At 51.5% G+C, this 25,307-nt stretch overlaps 1 protein-coding gene across 2 annotated transcripts; it reads right to left on the reverse strand.

The window, feature by feature from the left end:
• Window positions 1–1,554: 1,554 nt before the first annotated feature.
• KPNB1 (karyopherin subunit beta 1) lies at window positions 1,555–23,415 on the reverse strand. 2 transcript variants are annotated; one of them, XM_068660654.1, is made up of 22 exons: window positions 23,212–23,403; window positions 22,838–22,896; window positions 20,980–21,162; window positions 19,253–19,453; window positions 17,459–17,611; window positions 16,315–16,374; window positions 15,854–15,943; window positions 15,545–15,655; window positions 14,226–14,327; window positions 12,882–13,106; window positions 12,471–12,662; window positions 11,130–11,260; window positions 9,796–9,943; window positions 9,451–9,522; window positions 7,083–7,227; window positions 5,971–6,053; window positions 5,244–5,351; window positions 4,843–4,986; window positions 4,630–4,735; window positions 4,177–4,291; window positions 3,402–3,563; window positions 1,555–2,852 (listed from the first exon to the last, which is right to left on the reverse strand). In XM_068660654.1, coding segments are annotated over exons 1-22 (2,631 nt in total). In that variant the 5' UTR covers window positions 23,252–23,403; the 3' UTR covers window positions 1,555–2,851. The 2 variants fall into 2 exon arrangements, with proteins under 2 accessions (XP_068516755.1, XP_068516754.1); XM_068660653.1 differs by lacking the exon at window positions 1,555–2,852 and having other exon boundaries at window positions 3,398–3,563; window positions 23,212–23,415.
• Window positions 23,416–25,307: the final 1,892 nt, after the last annotated feature.

Below are 25,307 nucleotides of genomic sequence, written 5' to 3' on the forward strand. Positions count from 1 at the left end.
CGCTCGGTGGCACAGATGGCAGCCGCCACGCTGCCGCCACGCCGCTGTCACCCCCGGCTCCCCGCAGGAAGCGCGCGGCCGCCACACACCCACGGCGTCTCAGAGCACCGCGGGGGCCGCGGCTGGCAGAGGGGGGGGGAGCAGCAGCAGCTCTGTCAAACGAAGCAGCAAAAAAGTAACGAAAACCAAAATAAAGCGGCTTTTATTTAGAAGGTAAATAAATCGGGCCTACCGGTTTGCTGGCGGCTGGGTCCTCCGCAGGCATCAGGTCCTTGCTGGGGGAAGCCTTCGCTCGGCGTGCCCGGGGGAACGGCAGAGCTCCGGTAACGGGACCCCGGCTGGGCACCCCTCGAGGGCATCGTCCCCGTGCCAAGGCACCGGGCAGGGCAAGGAGCTGGACACGGCCCCAGGCACGTCCCCATGTGGTGCCACCATGGAGGGCTCCACCGGCACGGCCGCAGTGAAAGCAGCTCCGCAGGAGCCCGAAGGAAGCCCCAGGGGTGCTCGCGCTCCCCCCGAGCCAGCCGCTGCTCCCCTGAAGCCAACAAAACCCCCAGAGCCCCAACAAAGAGCACAGACACGGGTTTGTTTCCACTACTGTCTCAGTGTACTTTATTCTCCTGCTGTCTACAGCTGAACAGCCACACAGGACAGAAACAGGTAGCACTGAGGAATGATCAGATTTCTTCCCTCCACGCCCCCTCCCCAACTTCAGGAATGGCTTTCTTTCTTTTTTTTTTTTTTTTTTTAAAAGGAAATCCCACCCCACCTCAAGAAACAAAATAAAAAGAAAAGGCATTACTCGAGACGTGGCCCAGGCCTCTCGCTACCCGTGCTCAGGAGCTGGCTGGCGCTCCCGGTCAGCGGAGCTCCTCCTCGCCTCAGCACCTGGGAGGTTTTATTATTTTATTTATTTTTTTGTACACTGGTTCAAAGTCGGCACTTCGACTGCAATCTGAACCCAGCACTGAAAGGCACATATCTGATACCCTGTACAAGAGCTATTGTGGATGCTGCAGTGCAGATGGGCAACAAAAGCGGACTCCACTGCAGCAGGTCCAAGGATCAGACTGGGAAAAGGAAGTTGGGGAATAAAGCAGATTGCCACCTGCTTCCTGGAGAAAAAAAAAATAAAAAAGAAACACAAAGCAAAAGGAAACAAAATACTGGCTAAGGTTTTCTACTCTCCCTCCCACAAGCAGCTTTTAAAAATGTCCACGTTAAACTGCAGGTTCAAATGCTGGTAGTATCAACAGCTGCATCAATAAAAATGAAATGAAAAATAGTCTGAAGCCCTGCACCTCCTCCGTTTTTCTTGGCTTATTGCTGACAATCTAGGATAAGCAAGGGACTATTCCTCAAAAGCAAAAGTCTCATTTAAGAAGAAACGAGATTCTGATCCTTCATGTGAAAGTAAGACATCGCATGATTAGGGAAGTAGTAAGCAGCCAATTCGTTTGAGTTGCCCATCAGACTGTTACTACTCTATTAAAAAATCGCTAATGGGTTCCCCTTTTACTGGAAAGACCAAGAATACAAAAAGGAAGTTTTGGGGAATGTTTGACACCATTTTATTAATCTTCAACTGCAGTGGAAAAATATAACCTTTTACAAGTGCCGTCTTGTGTAAGCTCAAGTCAGTATATATATATTTTATATAAATTTCTTTTTTCCTTTTTTTTGTTTTTGAAGTGCAGCAAGAGACCAATACCACATTAGATTTGATCAAATAAAGAGCACAAAAGGCCAAGCAGTTTCCAAATGGCATTTTATCAGATTTTGTTTGAACATTGAATTTATCCTCATTTTGCAATCCAAAATATTACCTGAAGTTTTATTTTGTTTTTCAACTCTTTGGCACAATTTTTGTGGGTGTTCGGGCTGCTACAGTACAAGTCAGGAGAGATCTTTCCCTTTGCGTTCTCACTGCCAATTCGGAGCACTTAACGCTTATATTTTTGTTTGTGAGCCTGAAATCTTGTCTGACAATTTACTTCTATACCCTCTAACGCAAGAGTTTGCTTTTTTTTTTTTAATTTTTTTTTCTTTTTTTTTTTCCCCCATTTCTACATTCACAGTTGAACAATATTAAGGAAGGAAAGGCGCTTTGATGAAACGAGATCATGAAAAGCGTCACTCAGAACGGGAGCTCTGAACATTCGTCAGTGTTTCCCTAAAATAAAAAGCCCTAAAGAGCGACTTTCCTTTTTTTTTTTTCCTCTTTTTTTTTTTTTTTTTTTTTTACATCTCTTATGCTGCATCAGTAGACTGAACTTCGGTTAGTTTATGAAATGCAACAGCTAACCCTTTTTTGGGAAAAGATAAACTGCAATGACTTGAAGTTGAGAATGTGGATACCGCCTCATTCACACACACTCACTCTTAGACTGAAAATCCTTCACCCCTCCTTTTATCCCGTGCACCGACAGCATCGCGTGGCCAAGCTCGCCGCGGGCGGCTGGAGGCCCGGGCCCCATCTCTCCCAGCAGCCGGAGCCGACCTCGGGCAGAGCGCGCCCCGGCTGAGCCCCGCTTCCTCTCGCAGCCCGGCCGCTCCAGGGACGCCGGCCCGGGTGTGTCGAAGAGGCTGCCCCGTTCCCCAGCAGGAGCCGGTCGTCCCCTCTTCCCCAAGGTGGCCGAGGCCAAGGCTTCCGACGTGTCAGTGCTCAGCTGGCTGACGGCGCCGCTGTGCTGCTGTGGCGGGATTTTCAATGTGGTGTGTTCCAAGCCTCACTCACTCATCCTCTCATTCCCAAACATTCAGCATCCGTGCACACTCCTCACTTCCGGGTTTTTTCAAAAGATTGGAGATTTCCAGTGGGGGTCTCAGGTGTCATCCCAATGGTAACAGATCTGCAAGCAGAAAGGGCTGGTCAAAAAAAGCCACAGGCACAATCCCACGGCCAGGCCATACGGGACACTAGCAGCGAGCAGAAAAAGCTGACTGCGCAGAAAGAAAAGAGGAGTAACGGGGATATTATCAAGTCTCAGGGTGAGGAAGCTGTAAGAGGCTTATTCTCCCAAAGGCAGACACTGTCCTGCCCCTCAACAAGCTGCTCCTTCCACAAGGAGCTTCAGGAGGACCGCGGAATGAGCAGACTGCAACTCTGCTGCACTCGGAGGAGTTCAGGACTGTCCCAGCCCAGCAAGGACAGAGCACTCCCAATGCAAGAGCCCTCAAGTCTGCACCTGGTCTTGTCAAAGCCGAGCAGTTCACTCTGTTTTCCTGTTTGCATTTGTTCTGATACACAAGACCACAGATGGGGCTTGTTTACAGAACAATAAATTAAAAACACCCTTCTATATAGAACAAGGCTTTTGTGGAGCATCTCTTTCAGCCTCAGGAGTTCAGCCAATTTCATAATTATGCAACATGAAAAAGAGGTGGGTGTAATCCCTTACCAAGCTTGATTCTTCAGTTTTCTCAGTTCTTTAGTCGCCCAGGTAGCAAGGGTTTTTGTTTTGTTCGTCTTGGATCTTCTTCCTTCAGTTAGCAGTTCATGTATCATGGGTCTAGCTTCTACTAATTTCAGTACATCTTTTCCAAACGCTGTACACAAATCCCTGCAGAAGCAAGAGAGGCTTTGAGGCTGAGTGCCACAAGCAGATGTGCCAGTACCGCTCTGATCAGTTCTTGCTAGCTAAAAGGAATCTGACTCACAGCTAATGTCCTTTTTAAAATGCTGCATATGGTCACTAATTTCAGCAGTAGGAGAGCTGAACAGTCTTCTGAAATTGTGACTAACTGGAGACATTCCATCTCCTGTCCAAAGACTGATCTCCCCAGTGTTTCCAGCAGCTCTCCCCCTAAATTCACCAGAAAAGATTAAGACTCCCTGGCTTGAGTTCTTCCATATCCAAGCAACTTTTTTTTTTTTTTTTTTTTTTTGCCAAGATCATCCTTGAAACATCCCAGATCTGCATGCTACGGAAACTTTAACAACTTTCTCTTGTACCTACTGTTTTTTACGCTGCCAGTTAAGGACCTCACCCGCATTACACACTTCACAAGTTCAGCTAAATTTTTAAAGCTCGACTGAAAAAAAAAAAATAATATCCCGAACTGACATCAAATGCTTCAGTCAGCCAGGAAAATGCAGCTTCAAACACTACGGCTGCCACACAGAGACTTCTACCTAAAGAGCGGGCTCATTGCAAACGGGATCGGGATGCTCACCCTATCAGTCCAGCAGCACACGCCACTACTCCGTCTGTATGATCCTCATCTCCAGCAATATGGTCAATGTAAGACAGAATAAATTCTACTCTGGGCTGCACCAGCATCACATCCGCTGAAAGAGAACAGCTTCGTTACAGGGTGAAACACAGCTCATGTAAGAGGCAGACTGTTAAACAAGGGCTTCCAGCATATTCCCAGACAGCCAAAATCTGACCCCAGAACCACTCTGATACAAGAAAAACGCATGCCAGAGGAAGAAACCCCACAACGGAGGGCTCTAAGCCCATTCCCTGCTCGTGGCAGCGAGCATTCCCTCCCACGCAGAAGTGAATTAACAAGAATGTGCCTGTGGATGTGACAGCTACCGTGAAACAGCTTATCCAAACAGCTCCTCCTATCTCCCTCCGTCATTTCAGCCACAGAAAGACCACACCAGGACACAGTACTCACGATGCACATTTTCTTGGTCTCCTTTCAATCCTTGGATGATGCCAGTGTAAGCTTCCAGGCAGCCCTCCCGCAACTCATTCAGGTAATCCACCATATCATAGTCAGACTGAAATGGCAACAGGAGAGTGTGTATGAGCAACGCCCTTGATGAAGTGTGCACAGCCCTTACTCGTTTATGATTTTAATGAACTGCAGAGCACACTGTTGGCTTACCTTATCAACCTGTGCTTGGGAAGCCTGCTGGAGGGTATTCAGTACAACGTCCAGGTACTTTTTAAATTCTCCTCCAATAGCAAGGGCAATATCACCAAACACCGAGAGAATCTGTGGCTTCACAGACCTATGAACGTTTTCATTCTGGAAGAGATTTCAGCACCATTACATTCAGCTGCACTTTTCTAAGAGGGGAGGAGCTAATAAGTTAAGCCATTTACTTGAAACGTAAATCCTTGTCCTCAATAAATTTGGATTCAATTCAAACTCTAAGCGACATAGTTGTCAAACACGGGATCTTCAGAGCATGCCTAACACTTCTGCTTCTCCCACCTCCCACTTTTCCTCTCAATGTGCAAGCCAACTGTTACTAACCAGCTAATGAGAAGGTAAACACTCACCCCCAAGTTCTCCAAGAGCAGCTGCATAACCTCGTCACAAAAAGGCAGGATGTTGGATTGCAGGGCTCTGCATAAGTCACCAACCAGGCCCACTGCAGCCAGACAAACCTGCAAATAGAACAGCGAGTCAAACACCCACCCAGTGAGTCAGTCTTCCACACTCTACCCGTACAGCTTCAACTGATTCAAGTGCTAAGTAGCAGTGAGAGTCTGCAACCACTGAAGTCACTGACAGGAACGACCCTCGCACAAAGCAGGGGCTCAGCAGCTGCTGTTACCACTTACAGAAAGCCCTGGAGAGCTGAGCACACAACCAACAGGGGAGGCAAGAAGAGGTCCAGGTGCCAGCAAAGGGACAGGTTCTTGCTCTGAACCAACACTAGCAAATGCAGAGCCCAAATATCTGCCCCATAGCAAGAACCATGGCTTGACCTTCTAATGGGAATTCACAGCCAGCAGCAACCTCACCCTCATGGAGGCCAGCTAATATGCAGCCACTGGGAAAACCCAGGTGTAAAGCCAATTAAGGCCTTCTGCTGAATTAAGTAGAAGAGTGTCTAAGTTTGAGCATGCAGACAGTAATTACAGAAAAATCTGTGGGTCTCCAATTTTTGTTTCATCACCAAAAGCTGTGGTGTTGCACAGATGCACACGTGCTGAACTCAGCACCTGAGAGCAGATGAGAAATGTAAAGGTTGCAAGCACAGGGCGACCTGGTTTGACCCACCTGGTACTCTGCGTAGTTCTTCAGCCCGATGCCAAGGAACGGTTTGAAAGCATCCATGTACTTCAGGAACTCTCCACCTAAGACTGTGCATGGAAAATATTCTTGTTAGAAAAAAGTCCCAGCCCACTGGGATACGATAGAACTCACCAAAAACATCAACTCAGCATATTCTACCCCAAAGCAATACCTGTCTTTTCCGCAGAAGCACAGCAAATCAATTCTCCACTAGATGTTAGACAAGAATTGAGCACTGGTGAAATACATCCGTCTGCACTGAAGTGATTCAGAGAGCCCAGCTCCTCGCAGGCTTTTGAAGATAAGCCACCCATCCCCACCCCGTGCTGGGGAACGATGCCGGGCGCTCCCTGACCGAGGGGGGATGCAGCAGCACCCTTCAGGCAGGGCTCTGCATGGGGGGTTCAGCACAGCAGGAGCACCACTGGCTGGAGCCTTGTCACACTGCTGCACAACCTCTTCTCATGGCTGTGCAGTTCAGGCATTGCCCGGTGTGTTTGTGTTACAGCCATGGATGGGGTGCTCAGCAGCACTGCTCCTGGAGCTCCAGACACCAGTTTTGACCTCGAACCACGAAGCTCCAACTGCCCGGACTGCCACAACCCAAATTTTATTTAGCTTCACAAATCCTGACCTGCTCTAACGCTGCTCTTTGCCGGTGTGATTTCTTTTAAATAAAAACAATGACTGTAAATCAGCCATTGACAAAACATCCCAAAACAGCAACGGGTCTCAGGCAGCAGGCAAGTATGAATCACTGAGATAACGTTCAGCCGGCGCTGCAGCAGCACCAAGCCAGCAGGTTCCCATTGTGCTCAGCACCGCACAGGGTAGCGCGAGCTCTTTTTCCTGGCAAAATTTGCATTGTAACTACGTTATTAACGGAAAACGAGCTATTCATTCAAGAAACACAGTCTAGCATAATCAGGCAGTCTCAGGGCTTCAGTGACAGATGTGGTGAGCGGTGTGGTCAAAACGGTACCTCTCAAGCAAGGCAGGAACCAACGCTGTTTTTTTGCCAGATAGTCAAAAAGAGAAGGAAGCGCACGGGCTCTGCCCAGCCCCGCTCCCCCCAGCACCCCCAGCGCAGCACTGACCTTCCACCAGGGTGCTGACTGCCATCAGGGCGTCCTCCTGCACGCCCCCCGAGCCGGCCGTGCTCTGGAACATCCTCAGCAGCGATGCCATCACCACGTCCGAGATCTGCAGCGCGTCCTGGTGCTGAACCTTCCGGAGCACGTTCTGGGCAGGAGAGGGGAAAGAAACTGTGACTGCTTCCGCAGGGGCTGGGCTGAATTCTGCCCTCACATCTCCTGTGCTGCCCCTGGACACTCAGGACCACACCGGGCTGCTAAAAACAAAGCTGCTGTTTGAGCTTCACTGCTGAAAGAAGATGCTTCGTCGGTGCGAGCGCAGAGTCCCATTTGTTTCGGCTGCTCTCCTTTTCCCAGCTACAGAACCAGCAGAATTTACCTTTCCTGCTGCTCAGGCTGTTCTCCAGGCCTTCCTTTTGTAAGCTGGCATTAAATGCGACCTGCCCAAATCTGGCCCTACAAAAAAAGCCCTTCTTCCATCGCAGCAACGTGACAGTCTCTTACTGCCAATTAGAGGCTGCACGGAAGCTTTGCTTCTGCACCGAAGAATTAAACTTCAGAGATAATGCCTGTTAAACTGAGATGTAAGCTCGACTACTGCTAACTGCAGTCAAACCTCTCCTATCTGGGATAAGCAGAGAATAAATTAACATAGAAACAATGCAAAATGCATTAGTTTACATGAAGACGTTTAGCACTGAGGCATCTGAAAAGCAAAACTGATTTCTGAAGAGAGCAGAGGCAGCCCCACAGCAGGGGAGCAGCCTGGGAGCACAGCACAGCGAGCAGGGGGGCTCCCCGGGTAAATACCTGAGCTTCTCCTCTGCTCTGCTCCCCCTACACAGTCCCGAACATCCCTTTTGGTGTCAAACTACAGAACACAATTTTGACTTGTCCTTATTTACAAGGAAATTGCACTTCCTATGAAAAGACTGATCCCTTAACCTGCACAGGAAGATAATTATTCAACGCCTGATTCCTTTAAACTGAGTCACTCCAAAGAGGTTGAGTTTGTTCAAATAATAGGTCTTGATTTTCTCGTTGCTTTTAAATATTAACAAATGTTTTCCCCCTGTTGGATGTTCATAATGGTTTCTCTCTGCTGCTGGAAATACCACGTAACGAAACGGCACGTTTTGCTAAGTAACACTGAAAAAATCCTCCTGCTAATTTTTCCTTAATGGAATTAAGTATCTGCTGCTGCTACTGTAAATACTTAAAGCTCAGATTTTGTGAAAACGAAGAAAGATGTGTCTGCAAATTAAAACTAGCAGCTTAATCCACGTGTGCTACCTGTACCAGCTTCCAGAAGGGAACAGAGGTGTCCCAAAAGACCTCAGTGACTGAGGTCTCCCCATTAACTCCCACCATTAGGACAGACTGTTTCCATCTACCTTTTATTTGAAAAATTACCCTAAAAATCGGAGAGAATCAAAGCATCAGCTAATGCTACAGCCTTGAAAACAAAGATTTTATAACCTCACTTAAGAGGATGGAAGCTAAAACCCGTGGCCAAGCGAGGCAGGTTTTCACCCGCAGGTGAGGAAAAGGCTCGGCCTCCTGAGCGAGCAGAAATGAAAGACAAACTCCAGAGAATGGGAAACAAAACAGAACAAAGGAATAAATCTGAGCAGAGAGAGATGCGGAACTCTGCTTTTATTTCAGATTACATGCTACTCAGCTACATCTCCAGGAGAAAATCCTTTCTTCTGTGAGCCGCGCAGAGCTGTGCTGATGCTGAATCCACGTCTATTATGCGGTTCTAAAGCAGCACCTTGTAACTTTTAATAAGCTGGGCATGACAGCACAGCACAGCTCTTCCCGCAGCGCAAACAGGATGGATTGATATCAGACAGCCCGCATCTCAGGTGGATGGTCTGATCAACGTCCAGGGCAGTTTGAGAAAGAGGTGGCTGTTCTCAGCTGACTTGGTAAGAACAGGCAAGGAACCGAAATGTGCTACTGCTCCACGTCACGTGGGCTGTTCATTACCAGATGTTTAATTTCAAGGACACTTAGTGCATTTTAATTAGCGCCGTTTTAAATAAGAACACCAGCCACAAGAGGCAGATGAACAAATTAAAGCTGTTATGGAGATTTTTTTTTTGCCTGTGCCAACCAGAGCAGTTGTTCAGTCTGTAGCTGACATAAGAGCCAATCTGAACATACACACAGCCCCTAACATGCCACATACAAGGTACTTTATTTAAAAAAAGGAAGTTATTTTCAACTTTGTGAGTCTTACTCTGCTGCAAGGGGTCAAGCCGTCTGAACCCTGCACCACCTCCCACAGGTCTGAACTCCCCAGTGGCTCAGGGTCACCCCTGAATCACCTCCTCCCAAAACCACAAAGCAGGAAACAGGAACTTACCTGGAGAGTAGCACAGAGAAGAGACTGAAGATCATTGAACTGGATTCTGTCTGAAGTGCTCTGGATATGAGACTGAAAAAGAACAAACCCCGCATATAGAACGCCTTCTCCACAGGCCATGAAAATCCAGCAGATTTTGACAGCACTACGAGTTGCAGAGAATCAATTTTAATTATTTGCTTCTTCAAAATTTAAGATGAGAGGTGTGTTTGTAAGCTTAATATATCTACTATCTATAAAAGCCAAGGACACGTTATACCATGATATATACAGTCAGCAACAACGCTCATTTTTCTATTCCAGACGAAGCCACACAGCAGGGCTGTAAGTATCACGGTCACCTACCTCCATCTGCAGAACCTGCTGAAGTCGTTCCATAATGACCAAAGTTGTCTTTTGGACAGCAGGGTAACAGTCCTTGGCACTATTTTTCACTATTTCCATCAGAGCTTCATATGCAGAGCTCCTCAAGTTATTCTGGTGTCCATCAGGCCTGTAACAGAAGGAATGTATTTGCAGCTCCCAGTGCTCAGGCTTGCTTAGAAACAGACTTTTTTTTAGTAAATTGGTAACAGCTAAATTTTAGTGTTGTGACAAGCTGAAGCAAATCGCATTTCTGTATTCCAAGACTTGAAAGTAAATGAAATTTCTGAAGCCATTTTCGGACCATATTTTTCATTTGCTATTAATGACTTCCAATATCTTCAGTCACAGACAGCAAGTCCAGGAGCAGAAATGCTTCAAACCCACATCTTCCAGTGTGCTGTTACCCTGCCTGGGAAGAAATGGTCTCAAGAGGTGAGAGGCATACATTGCTACCTCTCCGACATCCCTCTGAGACATCAGCGAGGGTGTTAAGCTTGAAATAAAGACAGGGAGATCTATGCTAAGGCGGAATTCAAGCCTTGAGCGAGACACCACGCTTCTGGTTGGAAGAGAACGAGACAGGAAGAGAGTTTAGACTTTGAATTGTTCAGACAGGGACACCATTTAAGAAGTTATCCTGCAGCAAAAGGCTTCAACTGAGGATTGAACTGATTCAAGAATTGAACTGCAGAGCTGTTGAGATTCTTTATACAACCTTGAAGGCAGAATACGACTTCATTACCCTTATTTTTGCCTCCGCAGAACTGAGAAAATATTTTGCCTTGCCTATTTATATTTCAGCTTTGTTGGGAGAAGGACAGTACAAACCTAACTAAGCCCTCAACTCTTCTGGGAGTACCTGGTGCTAACGTAAACTGATTTAGCATGGCAGCAATAACCACGGCACAGATCAGTCACGGTAAACTAGTTACGTCTTGCTGTGATCCTGATTATTCAATGGCCTTCTAGCCAACCTTTAAGAGTCTTACAAATACTGTACAAAGATCTGCACAGTCTTACACTGTGGTCCAAAACTTCAAAGGAAAACATGGAAGAGGCACTCTTGGGGGAAAGCCCAGGCCTCCTAGAAGCAGGTATGGACTGAGGAATTATTCTCTGTTAACAGTGTTCTTCCTCTGGAAGAGTGTTCTATATTTCACATGAAGTCAGAAAGCCCCACCTAATAAAACATCATTCAGATCTAAGCTGCAAGAGAAAGATGACCAACAGCCTCAAGTTTTGTTTTGCTTTAAAAAAAAAAAAAAAAAAAAAGAGCATCTTTGTAGAGCTTAAGCCAGCTGGGTTATTGTTACCTATCTGTGGTCTCCAGAAGTTTCTGAACTATAAGCTCAAATGAAGAGGATAAGCAGTAGGTTGCTGGTTCTTCCTGATCATCAGCTACATCTGCAGCTTCATAGGCAGCTTCAGCAAGACTAGTGAAGGCCTGAAAGACAGAACAACCATTTCTTTTAAGTGAGTTTACTCTTGCAAGTCCAGAAACACGCACCCCAACAGGTCTTACGGTAACAAAACAATCATGAGCACGATTAACAGTTCCCTCCGTGAGCTGGTAACGATTTAGCGCTCTGAACTTTGGTGCAAGGGTGACGAAGGTTTTGAAGACTCAAACGTAAGCATCATCGTGCGAGGCAGTCACCTACAGACACCTGCAGGGTGCTGCTGGTCCCAGCTGATAGAGGCAGACTGCCTGACCTACACAGGCTATTAACACTCTACCCACTACCTGGCATTATCATTGCACGTTAAAATCGTGGTTTAGACAAGGCTGCAGGCTGCTCAAATTCCCAACTGCAGAGCAACCGTACCAGCTCTGAGACAGGTGGATTAAAAAAGCTGAAAGCTTCCTCATTTTCACTTCAATCTGAAGACGCACACTAGTCATCATCTTCAAAAGACAAAAGCCACAGCTACATGGACTTTTGCCAGGATCAGCAGATCAGGGAGAAGCTTCCACACTGACTGAAAGTCTTCAAGCCTCTGGAATACTGACAGAATGAATCTTGTCATTTCTAGAACTTGTTTTGACGTGCAAATACTCATCTCTAGCTGAGCTCCTATTTAGCAGCTCTGTTAAAAGGCAGTAAGGGACACATCCTCTTTATAGTGAAAGATCAGATATGCTACGTGGTAGTACACATTCATTAAGCTGAAGTTAGCAAGCCAACCCGAGGGATTGCAGCTCTGTAAGGGAACAGAATAATCATGCTCCTCGAATTAGTTTTGAAGCTGCTTCAGAAGCAGGCTCAGGTAACGGGAAACAAGGTATCTTGCGTCTCCCTCAAGATTAAGTAGGCAATCCAGCTGCCCCCAAGAAAAAAAAATCCCAGCACGCCTTCCCTAAGCACCCCTCAGACCTGCTATCAAGAACAGCTTCCGCAGCATTTTCAAACTTAAGGTAACTTTACACTTAGTTTTAAAGGAGAAAATTGCTAATATTAACTATATTTCTTAAACAGACTGGAGATAACTTACAGTTAACAGCTGTGCTCGCTGGATGACCAAGTCATGAATCATCTCTGAAGCCCATTTAAGTGTGTGAACGTATCTATATATGTGTGTGTGAGCTGTGCTCCCCCCACCTTTTTTCTTTATAGAAACTTATCCCACACCGAACAGCGAAGGGACTGCCTTACCCAACACACATTGGAGGCCACTCGGGGCTCAGCGCTCAGGCCCTCAATCAGACACTGCAGCAGTGGAGCGAGGTAAATGTCATTGATGGCAGCTTCGGGAAGCATCTCACAGATCCTGCCCACAGTCCATGCTGTTGTGTCTCGAACCACAACGCTGGGGTCCTTCATTAGTTCTATTAAAGTTGGCATTGCCTAGAACACAGATGCAGCCAGGAGAAAGGTGTGATCATATGCAATATAGGGAAATACGAACTGGCCACTGTTTCTAATTTTAATGTATTACCTATGGTAAAGATTAGAAGCAGACCTGCTGCCTCTCCTTAGATTAAGAGGAACATGCAAAGCATGTGTCCTCCAAGTAAATCCAAGTTTTCTGTTCTACAAGCCTCCAAGAAACACAGATAATCTTACCTGTATAACTAGTGGTTTGAGCTGGTTAGGCTCTGGTCCTTCCAAAATACACCCAAAAGCCATCACAGCTGCATCTCTGTATCGCCAATCTGGATTTTTAATGTGTTCTTTAATAAATGGCAGCACATGAGGAACAATGTCATCTTCGCAGCAGGTCGCCAGAAGCATGAGGCAGACTCCTGCTGCTTTACAGGGGTTCCAGTCATCATCGTCATCATTTTCATCCTAGGAGGAGAAGAGCACCCTGTCAGCCTGGGAGAACATCTCTCACCACCCCGAGGCAGTGGCACCCCGTTGGCTTTACTGCGAGTAACACTGCCCTGCGGCCAGGTGTTCATTCAGGTCTGGGAATGCTGGAGAAGCAGCCTGAGTTCCTTGGTTCCTTGCACCATCGCTGCCTTTCTATCCCAGTGTAAGACTCCCAGCTCCTTACTGACAGGCCTACAGCACCCTCACACATCTTCCAAAGTGCTTCTCTCTCCTCTAGGTGGAGATTTTGTGCTTTACATTTTTTTATTTCTTTTTTTTTAATCCATGCCATTGCCTTGCAGAGTGGCCACTGTACCTGGATACAGTCAGTTAAACAGCTTCTTCCCCCCAGCTGTTAGCTCAGCCTAGTTCCTTTGAAGCTGTGTACCTGTGACTCTATTTAATCTGTTTTATCTTTCCTGGTTTAACAATCACTTCAGAACCTCCTGCAATTTAACTCTCCGCACCCAAGCGGACAGCAATAGAAGAACAGGGAAACAATTCTCTGGTTTCACTAGGAGCACCAGCCACTTTCCCAGTTCATCACAGTAAGTAAATGAACTCCATGCTGTATAGCTTAATTAACAGTTTTATTTTATAATTAGACCTGCTGTAGCAAGTGATTCCATTAATTTTTATTAGACTGTGCAACAGAGTCCATCCAAACAAGTCCCCGTGAAGTGCTTAATAGCTACTAAATAAACATGGACCTCACAGCTAAGAATGTAAAGCTCAGGAATTCCAGAAATTGGATCTCAAATGTTGCTCAGACTCTGTATTGGCTTCAATTTCACAAGGAATGCAGGTAACTATAAAACCTCTTCAGAAATCATAAATACAAAGGTGTCTTAACAGGACTCAGCAAAAAAGGACAGTCCCTGCAGTGTCCAAGTCTCAGCCCTAAGGAACAAGGTGTCATTATATCAGATGCCTTGTCACAAACCAAGGGCTGCTGCTACAGGTGCTCAGGGCAAGCACACGGTTATAAACCGCCTGAGGGGACCTAAAGCACCTTTTGGACCAAGCCTGTCAAGAAGCCAGTTCCCCAATTGAGTGATCACCACTTTCACATGCAGCAGGCATTGTGCAACTCACCTGTTTTGTTAATGTCTGTGTTAGAATTGGGACCAAATACTGTAATGCTCCCTTAGCGTAAAATTTGCTAGTGTGCTCCGGAGGCCTTCCTTGCTCCGCCGCCTAGAAAAAAGGGTACAGAAAGGTTCTCAGTGGCTATTTAGGCATGAAGTCTGAGTTATGAACTGCAGTAGATACAGATTCCCTTTTGCATGCTTTCCTCTCCCTCCCAACACAAAGTTACCATAACACACAGGAACCTCAAGGACACCCTGCACCAAGCCCAGTTAAATAGTCAATAAGCGAGTTCAATTTGCTGTTCCATACGTGCGTTGTGCCCCTCCTCACATAGTGCAAATATAAATATTTTCGGTTTGTAGTGACGTATAATTAACAAGTGACCCCAAGTAGGAAAAGCGAGAGGTCTTGCTGCATACAGACTAAACCTACACGCTCACTTTCCTTTTATCCTTGCTATTTTGGGCAGGCAACACAAAATATATATTTAGCTACTTTTAAAGATGGATATGATTCATCTAGAGCCCTTCAAAGTTGAAGTTGTTATTGATCTGTGCAACTAATTTATGCAAACCGCATCTGCATGCAGAACAATACCCCAAATTCATCTCCAGCCCACCCATTGTAAAGGATAATTATTAGTTTTATTGCATCCCATAATTTTAAACTTAACACATGAATAATGCATCATATAGAACGTGATCAATCTTCCTGCACACCAGGATAGGACTAAGTTGCCCGTGCCTCTAACAGACCCTAGAAATCTTACACATCAGCACAGCAGCTACCAGGCCTCACACACAGCAGGTAATTCGAGAAACTCTCCCTTCAAGCTGGAACATATCTCAGCAATTCAAGATGCTAACTTCATGAAGCATCAGCTCAAAGATGCTACTAATGGTGGCCCCTGTGCAACCTCAACAACAAGCTTCACGATTACCTTGAACAGCAGAACAAAGCAGTTGTAGCTGAGCCCTGGCTAAGGCAGCTGCCAGCACCCAAGCCAGCAGCTAACAGCTAAGCTGGGTAGCACAGCACTGCTGCTGTCTGCAGCACGCCCAATACCCACAGAGCCAACAAGCCCTGTGAGCTTCGTGCAGCCCCAGGTCTCAGCTTGTTTATCAGATATGCATCACGCAGCATCAGAGTGGTGCATGGTGTCTCGTCATAGACCCAGAGCTGTCCCACGAGGGGCTCAGGTTGGCTCTCCTGCAGTAGCAGAAGCTTTGAAGAACAGGAGGGCTTCCCATGTGGTTTAAAAACATTCCCATACAAATGCTCACAGGCTTTTGCCTCTTTTCAGTGGTCATTTCCAAGCTCACCTCTGATGCCTCTATAGCGAGGTCCATCTCCTCGTCGCAGACGTTGGACCAGAACTCTATTCCCTGGAGAGCCACCTCATCTATGTCGCTTTTCATTGCTTCGATAGTTATCTTTAGAAACACAAAGAAAGGAAGAGAAAAAAATGTTTTAGAACGTTATTTCTCCTCAAATATGCACCCTGATTCTGAGCCAAGTGGTAAAAGATTCTAGATCAAATCAAGACCCTAAGAAAACTTTTCCTCTCAGATTAAGAAGGAAAGGAGTACGAGCAGAGATCAGACAATGACATAAGAAACCTGAGTACTCACAGCAAAAAGAGCCGGACCCATGTATGTCTCCATATACTGATAATAAAGGGACATTATCTTCACCAAATTCTGTAAGGCAGCCACTCGTACCTGCCAGAGTACAAAACAGATCAAAGATGTGACATTTCTCTGAGTGCTCTGATCAACAAGCGTAGCTGTAGCCTACCACAGGCTAACAACCCAGACCTGGTACTGATTTAGTTTACTCCATACCTAATAGAGGTCTTTCACCATAAGCAACTTAAATTCTCTTGGTGGTTTACTATTTTTAAGTATAAAATTCACTGTGTTTGAGAATTTACATGTGCACCAGTCTTTTAATAGACTCGTTTATTTTATGTAACACTTTTTAATTCTCTATTATGATGCCAGAGATTCTAGTCATCTTCCCAAGACAGGAACAGGGGCAGATCAGGGCACTTTTTGTCCACCCACCTTCGCGTTGTATCATTTTCACTCACCCTTGTGTCTGGACATTGCGTTGCTTCACAGACTACTTGCATAATAAAGTGCCTTTCAGACTGGAGAAGAAATAAAAAAAACATTAGAACTGTATTACAAATGCACTGAAGTCATTTCAAGCCTTCCTATGGCGAATGCATTTTGGGTCAGAGCTAGTACAAGCATTCAAAGAACACTTCTAAACATCAAGGAAAGGTGCAGGTTACTGTTCACTGCAGTATTTTGATTCAGTTCTTCCTCAAAGTGGAATCCCAATCCACTTTAAAAGATGCTTAGCAGGCTGTCCAAAATAGAAAGATAAGGCAGAACTGAAGATACTACATGTTCTGAGACAGCAAAACAAAACAAAACAAAAGCTTACTGTTTCATCGACTACTTCAGCAACTGCTTCAAGAAAACTCAAAACTCAGTCAGGACACATTTCTTGGGGCAGTACCTGGATGGTTTTGCATTTTAGCAGGAAGGAACAGACTTAGAGGCCCAGGCTATTTACAGCCCTGAAGCCCAACAGGAACAGTCTGCACCTGCACCAAAATCCTGAAGGACTCCAGTGGATCCCCATCAACACCTGCTGAATAGTTGCCTATGAAAGGTTTTCATTTAAAGACCTTCTCAGCAGAAGGTTCAATATTAATTCGAACTTCCCCATACTCTCCCTGGTAGGGACCTAGAGAACATACTTAATCCAAAAAAGGGAAATTAAAAAACAAACACCCAACAGACGCCCCTCTTTCGAAGGCTCTGCCAGGCCTTCCTCCCCCAGCCATTTCCAGAGGCAAAGTTGGACCTGGATTGCTGCCACACCACTTGAAAGAAAATGCTGATCCAAGCTTGGCCGCTTACAGCGGCATTACAGAGTAGAGTTTGATTTGGAAGCAGAGCATCTAATAGGCTAAACTCTAAGGTCAGTCCAAATTTATCCTAAAAAAGTCAATGCTGCCTCCTTTCCATTGATGAGCCTCTCTGAAGACTCCCATGGCATTCCTGCACTACAGGAACACCCCGATTTCAGGAAACGAATCCAAGTCTCAGCTGTCGTAGAGTTATGCATCAAAACTCAGCGTGGTGCATGATTTCTCATCACAGACCGTGGATTCAGTCCTCGCATTTTAGGCCAAAAATTGCTCCTATCGTCCCCCTTACCTCTTTGTCAAAATTTGCTTTGGTGAATTCCAAAGAGTTCAGGAGTGCATTAGTAGCTGCAAGCTTCACATTGTTGCTGGGCTCTTCCTTTCTCATTCCCTGGATGATAGCTGTCAGGATCTCATTGGATTTGTCCTGAAGTTGCTCTGGGTCCTGGAAGAAGTGTTGATAGAGTTACTTGCCAGCTGAACAACTTCCTCTGTATTTAAAGTATCAAAGTTGGATCCCAAATTCTACAAGCAGAAATTGTTAAGACATTAAGGCCAGAAGTCTTTTGTTCCCTGGGACCACCAGAACTCCAATACAGGAGATTCGTGCACCTGCACATCCTTACAGCTTCTGATACAGAAAAGAGAAGCCTGAACTGAGGAGGGAGATTCCAGGTATTTAAGTCAAACTCTACTCCTGCAAATTATGGGCCAACAAGCTCCAGGCTACGTGACTGCAATCAGCAAGTTAAGGATGCTGACTTTTTACTGTCCCGTTACATTCTGGGCAGAGCTCTATGGCAGCAGTTGTGATCGACGCTGTTATCAGTAAAGCTGTCAGTCTTCTCTAGACAGAGGATGAAAACATGCAGCGTGGGCCAGCAGCAAGGAGAGCTGGCTGCTCAGCATCAAGGCTTCAATATTCAAGGTGTGAACACAGACCAAAGGTTGTTTCTTCTTCAGTGTAAATTGACTACAAGATATGTGTTGTTGTATCAGAACTTATCCAGCTGCAGATTCCCAAACTCGGGGGACACTCACAGTGTCACAACGGGACTGATGCGAACTAAGCGCAGAGATCTTGGCTACAAAACACCCAGTCAGCAAGCCGGGGTCTCCAAAAATCCTAAGGCTAACGACAGGTACCACCCAACCAACCTGCACCTACCCCGCCTGTTTCTGTCCCTACCTGTCCGTGGTCATCTCTTACCGCTCCTCACCTTGCCCGAGGGCGCTTCCCTCACCCCCTTTTCCCTGTCCTCCAGGAGAGGGGCACCTGCTGCAGACACCACGCGCCCCAGAGCTCCCTGCCTGCTCCCAAGGCAGCTGCGATGCCCTCGCTGTGTCCTCCTGCCCGCGGGCAGCGGCACAGAACGTCTGCAACTGAACCTGCTCACGAGTAAACCAGTCCCCTGCAGCCCGACACAGACACCGAACAGAAGATCTCTCGTTCTGCCTCCCCACGCTGAAGTTCACCAAGCAATGTGCTGGATCTGCATTCTCAAAGGCATTCAGAGGCACCAAAGCGCAGCAGCCCGTTTGGTGTTTCAGCGGGAGCTCTGGCAGCACGCGGGGGCTTCGCACGCAGCTCAGAGCAGATACCTGATGATCTGTCGTGACACCATGAACTGTGCTCATAAAACCTTGGGGACTTCTGCAGACAGTGCCCCAGAGAGCAAGGTGTTGTTGCCTGTGCTCCTTTGTTAGAAATCCTGAGACTCCTGGTGCAAGATGGAGCTGCCACCCAAAGGAACCAGGCGCTCCCCACTCATCTGAAGCGCTTCACCCACCAGCCACAGACTGAAGTGTCCTGGCAGCACCCCTCCCTCCCACCTCACGACCACTGCCACACAGACTTCAGCCTGCACCTTACGAAAGGTGACCTGGATTTCTGCTGGGAAAGCAGGTCAGCTCTTTCAGACACCATCCTGCATGTTTACTGCCTGCCACCGTTCGCTGAGATCCTCGGGACACGAACAGCCACGAGGAGGCTGAGCAGCTTACCAGGAGAGGTGTAAGGAACAGAAACCTGGAGGAGATGAGCTGGGAGAGGTTAGGGCAGCTCGGCACACCGCGACATACTCACAATATCCTGGCAGATGTATCCGATGGCCTCCAGCGTGGACTCTTTCATGTGCTCTGTGCTGTGCTGGTTCGTTACGTTAGCCACCAACTGGGGAATGAGCTCGGGCCACTGGCTCATGGGGATCTCGGCGCAGGCGATGCCGGCCACGCACTGCGAGGCGGAGCTGGGCCGGTACGTCTCCGTGCCCAGCGTCTGCAGGACCTGCGGGAAGGCACCAGCAAAAGCACTCAGGTCAGCACCCAGGGTGATGGGTGCTGCAGAAATGGCCCCTTCCTCAGTAAGTGGCTCACTCGCCTCATTTCTCCCCCTGACCACAGCCAGACCCCGTTTGAGAGGAGCTCGGCCAGGGCTGCCCCTGCAGGAAGCGTGCTGCAGCTGCGATCGCTGCCACCACATCCTCTGCTCCCCACGTGCTGCACAGTGACGTGCTGAGCGCCCCTCCCCGCCGGCACCACGGGGAGAAGTTCCCAAAACTGAGCAAATTGGGCTTAAAAACCCTCCCGAAACACCGCTTATCATCCATCTGAACACGGCCAAATAACTTTATTTCTTTTTGCTTGCAGTCAACCAGAAGAGGAACTTCCCCGTACACCTCAGGAACTGTCAGGGAACCCCAAGGAGGGAGGGGCAACCCAACAAACACCCCAGTCCTCACTTTTTTTACTTTCTCTACGATTCCTCCCCATCCCCAGGCCTGCAAGGGGAAGGCTCCGGGCTGAGAGCACCAAAGACCACACAGCCTCACCACGGGACGAGGACCAGGACCTGCCAACTCCCTACCAGCTAATTAACACGCACTAATTGGTCACTCAGCTCCTCCACACAGCGGTGGAAGTAACGGCAATCCTCACGGCTGAGGAGGGCCAACAGAGGGGAACTGCTAAGGGGAAGCACCCAACGTGACAGCACGGTAACAGAGGGCTCGGCGTTAGTTTGACATGAAGGCAGCAATGAAGAGGCTTTGGTAGCTTTAATATGTGGCAATGACAGCTCCTGGTGACAGGAGAAGCCATGATCCCTTCTCTAGCATCAGTGCAAGGCCACAAATCAGTGCCCCAACCTCACTGTGAGAGGCTCAGAGCTGGCTGCTAAGGCAAGAACAATGAGATCAGTGCAGAGCCCACAGAGCGCTGCGGGCACAACTCTGCTCCTGCAGACCTCAGCCACGTGGGCAGGGCCCGGGGGTCCTCAGGCACAGCCCCCACCTGGGCACAGGTTTAACACCACCGCTCCCCACGTGGGACCTGCCTGTTTATGGCCGCATCCCTCTGACATGTCAGATCTGCCAGGCCCTGTGCTCACACCCGGGGAGCGCCTCTGAGGCGTTCACGAGGGACTGGAGCACAGCTGAGGAAGCTGCTCCAGTACAGGAAAAGAAAACAAAACCAACCCAGCTGAAGCCACAGGGTGTGGAGCCGTGCCCACCAGCTCCAGCCATCACGCCTGGCTGTTCAGCCCCCATCTGCAGAAGCATTTCCATGCCACAATCTGAAGAGCCCCACACCCATTTGGTTTGCACCCTAGTGCTTCCACAGGCTACATGGGCTGTAAGCAATGGAGCACCAAAGCTGAGTCAAGTTACTGGTCCTGGGAAAGGGAGCAGCCACCAAATGGGAGACTGAGGTGGAAAGGGATGGAGGAGGCACTCACCACTCATCCCCCCAAAGAGAAACCAATGGGCTAAGACCAGAAACCCAAACAGGAGAGCAGGGAGATGCGGGACTCACATAGTTCTTGACCTCTCTGCGGGCATTGGCGTCGATGGCGAGCCATCGCTGCTGGTACTGGGCCTTGATGTCGGGGTCCTTGGAGGTGAGCGAGTTCTTGATCTGCAGCCCGGCCGCCACCCGCGCCACCTGGCTGTTGCCGGGGTTGGCCAGCACTCTGGACAGTTCCACCAGGAAGGTTGGCTGCAGACGAGGAGGAGGAAGAGGAGAGGGAGGAGGAGGGCGCTGAGACCCAGCCCGAGCCCCCAGCACCCCCCCAGCCACAAGCCCCCCGCCCAGGGTCATGCGCCCAGCTGCTGAGCAGAACTGCTGGGAAGAGGCGTGGACAGGCCCCCACGTTGCTGGGTGCCATCGGCTCACCCGAGGGGCCACGGCCTGCAAAAAGCATTGCTTCAATAATGACCCGGGCCTCAGGCTGAGCTGGGTGCCCCTGGGTGGGCATCAAACCCGTGGCGAGGAGCCGCTCGCTGCCTCGCTTCGGGGCAAGCACCCAGCCTGAAGCCTCAGCAGCGAAACCTCCGCGTCCTGCTGGCTGCACGAAGCCTTTGCTGCTTAGAAACCTCCCAGGAAAGGCTGCAGACACCCCTGTGGTTCTCAAACCTGCTCCGTGCCAGGCAGGGACGCGGCTTTCCTGAGAGCATGGGACAGGGAGCAGCACGCAGCCCACCGCCAGCAATGAGTAAGGGGGTGCGGGGCACACAGGAGGGTTTCAGGGCACCAAAAACATCTCCTCTTGAGATTTAGCTTAACTTCCAGGAGCTCAACAGAAAAATAAGTTAACTCCACTATCATGGACTTCAGTTTTTGGGTGTTCAGCTGCTCCTCCTCACCAGCTGCTGGGCTGTGCAGCGCTCCCAAGGTTTGAGATGCAGAATTTGGGAAGAGAAACACGTGGGGCAGCCTCAGCCGGGGAGTGCGGGGCTGGGGAAATGCTCAGAAACATCAGAGCCCCCCCAGTGCCCCACACCACGACACCGCCCGCCCATCAGAAAGGCTCCCGTTTTATATCAGATTGTGGGACGTTGGGTAAAATCAGGGAACTGCCCCAAGGCAGGGTGAGAGCTGCTGCCCTGGGGAAGGAGCCAGCCCCAAGGCCCCGGGAGCTGAAGGGCCCTGGGATTTCCCTCCCAAATCATTCCCGTGGAGCTTTGGGAACAAATCCTGCTAAAAAAGGAAATCTGCCGGGCCTCAGACCCGCACCGGCCCCCACGCGGCCACGGAAACACCGGTGGGGAGCCCGGGGGGGGGGGGGATGAGGAGCCCAGATGGGGGCGAGGAGCCCCCCGTGGCCGGGTGGGGACAGGGCCGGGAGGGGCGCCCGGTGCCCGCCCAGGCCCGGAGCACGGAGCCGGGGGCGCCCCCAGGAGGGCCGGGAACGGGGCCCGGAGCCGGGGCTGCTCTGAGGGGGGGTTGTGGGGGGGGGTCCGGGCGGGTCCTGCCCCAGCCCCGCCGCTCCCGGTGCCCCCGGGGAACGCCCGAGGCCTGCGGGGCCCAGCCCCGGGGCCCTCCCGGTGCCGCACGTGCGGTGCCCGCCCCCCCCCGGCCCCATTTCCCCCCGGTTCCCCCCCCCCCCCTCCCCCCCGTTCCGTTGCCGTTCCCCGCACATGGCCCCGGCCGCTCCCCGCCGCGGCGCCGCCATTGGCCGCGGGGGGGGGGGGGAGGGGGGGGCGCCGCCATTGGCCGGGCGCGGAGCGGGAGCGGGCGGGGAGGGGGGGGCGGGGGGGGGGGGGAGCGGGGCCGCCGCGATGGCGGCAAGGCCTGGACGGGCCGGGCCGGGCCGGGCGGCCCCGGGGGGGGGCGGTGAGGGGGGTGCGGGGGGTTTTTGGGGGGGGGGGTTTGGGGGGGTCTCGGCGCTCACCAGGTTCTCGATCGCCGCCTGCTCCAGGAACTTCTGCGCCGCCTCCAGCTCCGAGCGGTCTGCGGGGAGGGGGGGTTGGGGGGGGGGGGAAGCGGCCGTCACGCGGCGGCCGCACCGGGCCCGGCACGGCCCTGCCCGGCCCCACCGCGGGCCCGAGCGGCTCCCACGGCCCGGCCCGGCCCGGCCCGGCCCCACCGCGGCTCCGCTCCCGGCCCCGTTCCCCCCCCCCCCCCCTCACATCCCCCCCTCAGGGCCTCTCCGCCGCCCCCGCCCCGCCCGGCCCCGGCCCCGCCGCCAGCACCGCGCCCCGAGGCCCCCTCAGAGGCCGCCGCCGCCGCCCCAAGGCCCCGCCGCCGCCGCCGCCCCCGCCCTACCCGGCGACACGGTTTTCTCCAGGATGGTGATGAGCTCCATGGCGGCGGCGTGGCGGCTCCGGCACCGGCGGGACGGGGCGGGGCGGGGAGCGGCGGGACGGGGAGGGAGGGGGGAAACCGGGCGGCGAGAGGGGCCCGCCCCGGGCGGCGGCCGGGGCTGGGGGAGGGGGAGGGGCCCGCGCTCGGGGGGGGGCCCTTCGGGGAGAGGGGGGGGGGGCGGCGGCGGCGGCGGCTCCGGCTGCTGCGGGCGGCGGCGGCGGCGGAGGGAGACAAGGGCCGCGCGAGCGGGGCGGGCGCGCGCGCGCACACCGAGCGGGGCGGGCGGCGGAGGGATACCAGGAGGCTGCTGCCCGCCGCCCCGCGCCGCGCCGCTGATTGGCTGGCGGCCGCCGGCGGCGCGCGCCCGGATTGGTCCGTTCGGGCCTAAGGGGCGGGGCGACGGCGGGCGGCGGGGAGGGAAGGAAAGGAAAGGAGGGGGCGGGGCTTCCGGCGGCGCGCGCGCGCGCTGATTGGGCGGCGCCGCGTGGGGGGCGCCCCGGCGGCGGCAGCGCGGGTGGGGGGGGGGGGAGGGGGGGGGGCGGCCACGTGGGGGCGGCGGTGAGGGAGGGGGGGGGCGGGGGGGGGGGGGGCAGGGACCGGAGCCGGGCGGGGCCGCCCCGGGGCCGCCGCTTCCCGCCCGGGCCGGAAGTGCCGGGCCGGGCAGCGCCACGTGCGGGGGAGCCCCCCCCCTCTTCCCCCCCCCCGAGCAGCTTTTGGGTTGAAATCCGGTGAAATCGGGGCTCGGGCAGCTGCTCCCCCCGGGAGGGGCCCCCACAGCCGGGGTGAGGCCCCGGGGTGACCCCGGTCCTGCCCCCACCGCCAGCAGCGGCCCCGGCCTCGGGGGGGGCTGGGGTCGGTCCCTGCCCCCCCCCACAGGGGAAGGGGCCGGAGTTGCACCGGGGGGGGCTGAGGTTGGGGATGGGGAAAAAAATCCTTAAAAAGGGCTGAGGGGCGCTGGGGGGGGGCTGCATGGGGGGGGCTGCGGTCCCCAGCCCTGGGGAGCTTGCAAGGACGGGGGGGTGCAGGGTCGGTGGGGGGGGGTCAGAACGAACCGCCAGGAGCAGCGCGGGCAGGGCCGGGGGGCAGCGACCCGGCCAAAACCCAGCTCCTGGCGGGCTGCGAACGGCCACGCGTGGGCAGAGCCACACTGAGCTGGAGTCAGGGGTTGTGGCAGGAGCGTGGCACGGCAGCCACACAGGGATCAGTGAGAGCGGCCCAGAGCGGAGTAAAAACGTGATAATTTCCTTAAACACTTCTCCCTTCCGCAGAGCAGGGCCCTTGGTAAAGGCGTTTCCATGTACGTGGCTGTCCCCACCAGGTACCGGGACGAGGAGCGATGCCCTCGTGTGCCCCGGCTGCAGCTCGGCCGCTTCTATCACCTTCCTCATCCTCCATCCTCCTGCTGTTGTGCTGACCCTGTCCCAAGGATCAGTTTTCTCCACTGGAGGCAAACCTTGCCTTTTTCTCCTAAGACGCTCTTATATAATATTTAATCTAAGTGGCCCCATCCCAGATCCTTCCTGAAAGCTAACACGACTTTCTCTGCTCGCAGAGGAGACGAGGCCCAGGCCGCTGCCCGAGCCCATTCAGTTTGCTCACTGACCACAAGCTCGTTATTTTTGTCACTTTCCTTCAACCGCTTGCATGTCATTTGCATTGTTTAAAGTCAAAACAAAACCACCTCAACGTGCAGGCGCAGTGCTTCTCCCCTCATACACCACCGCTCACGCCAGAATCCCAGCTTTGCCTGTTATTTTGTCAATGTGCAGGAAGCAGAAGAGAAACCAGCTTACTCGTCTGAAATCGCATTGGCTCTGCAGTGCTGACAGCAGGAAAAACCATCGGTGAACTTGGCAGAAGTGACTCAGGACAAAAAGGGTCCTGGGCTGGCTCCGTGGTCACGGAGATCCCGGCACCGCGGTACCACACAGGAGCCTGCCCGGGCTCCCAGCCTCTGCCCAAACCTGGCTGTGCACCCCCTCAGCTTTTCAGGCATTTAGTAGAAATTTGCTAATTCAGTTTTTCCACCTTTTACCTTCCAAATTCCGTCCCAGCTA

Source organism: Anas acuta, chromosome 25 (assembly GCF_963932015.1).
Source record: "Anas acuta chromosome 25, bAnaAcu1.1, whole genome shotgun sequence".
Lineage (NCBI taxonomy): Eukaryota > Metazoa > Chordata > Aves > Anseriformes > Anatidae > Anas > Anas acuta.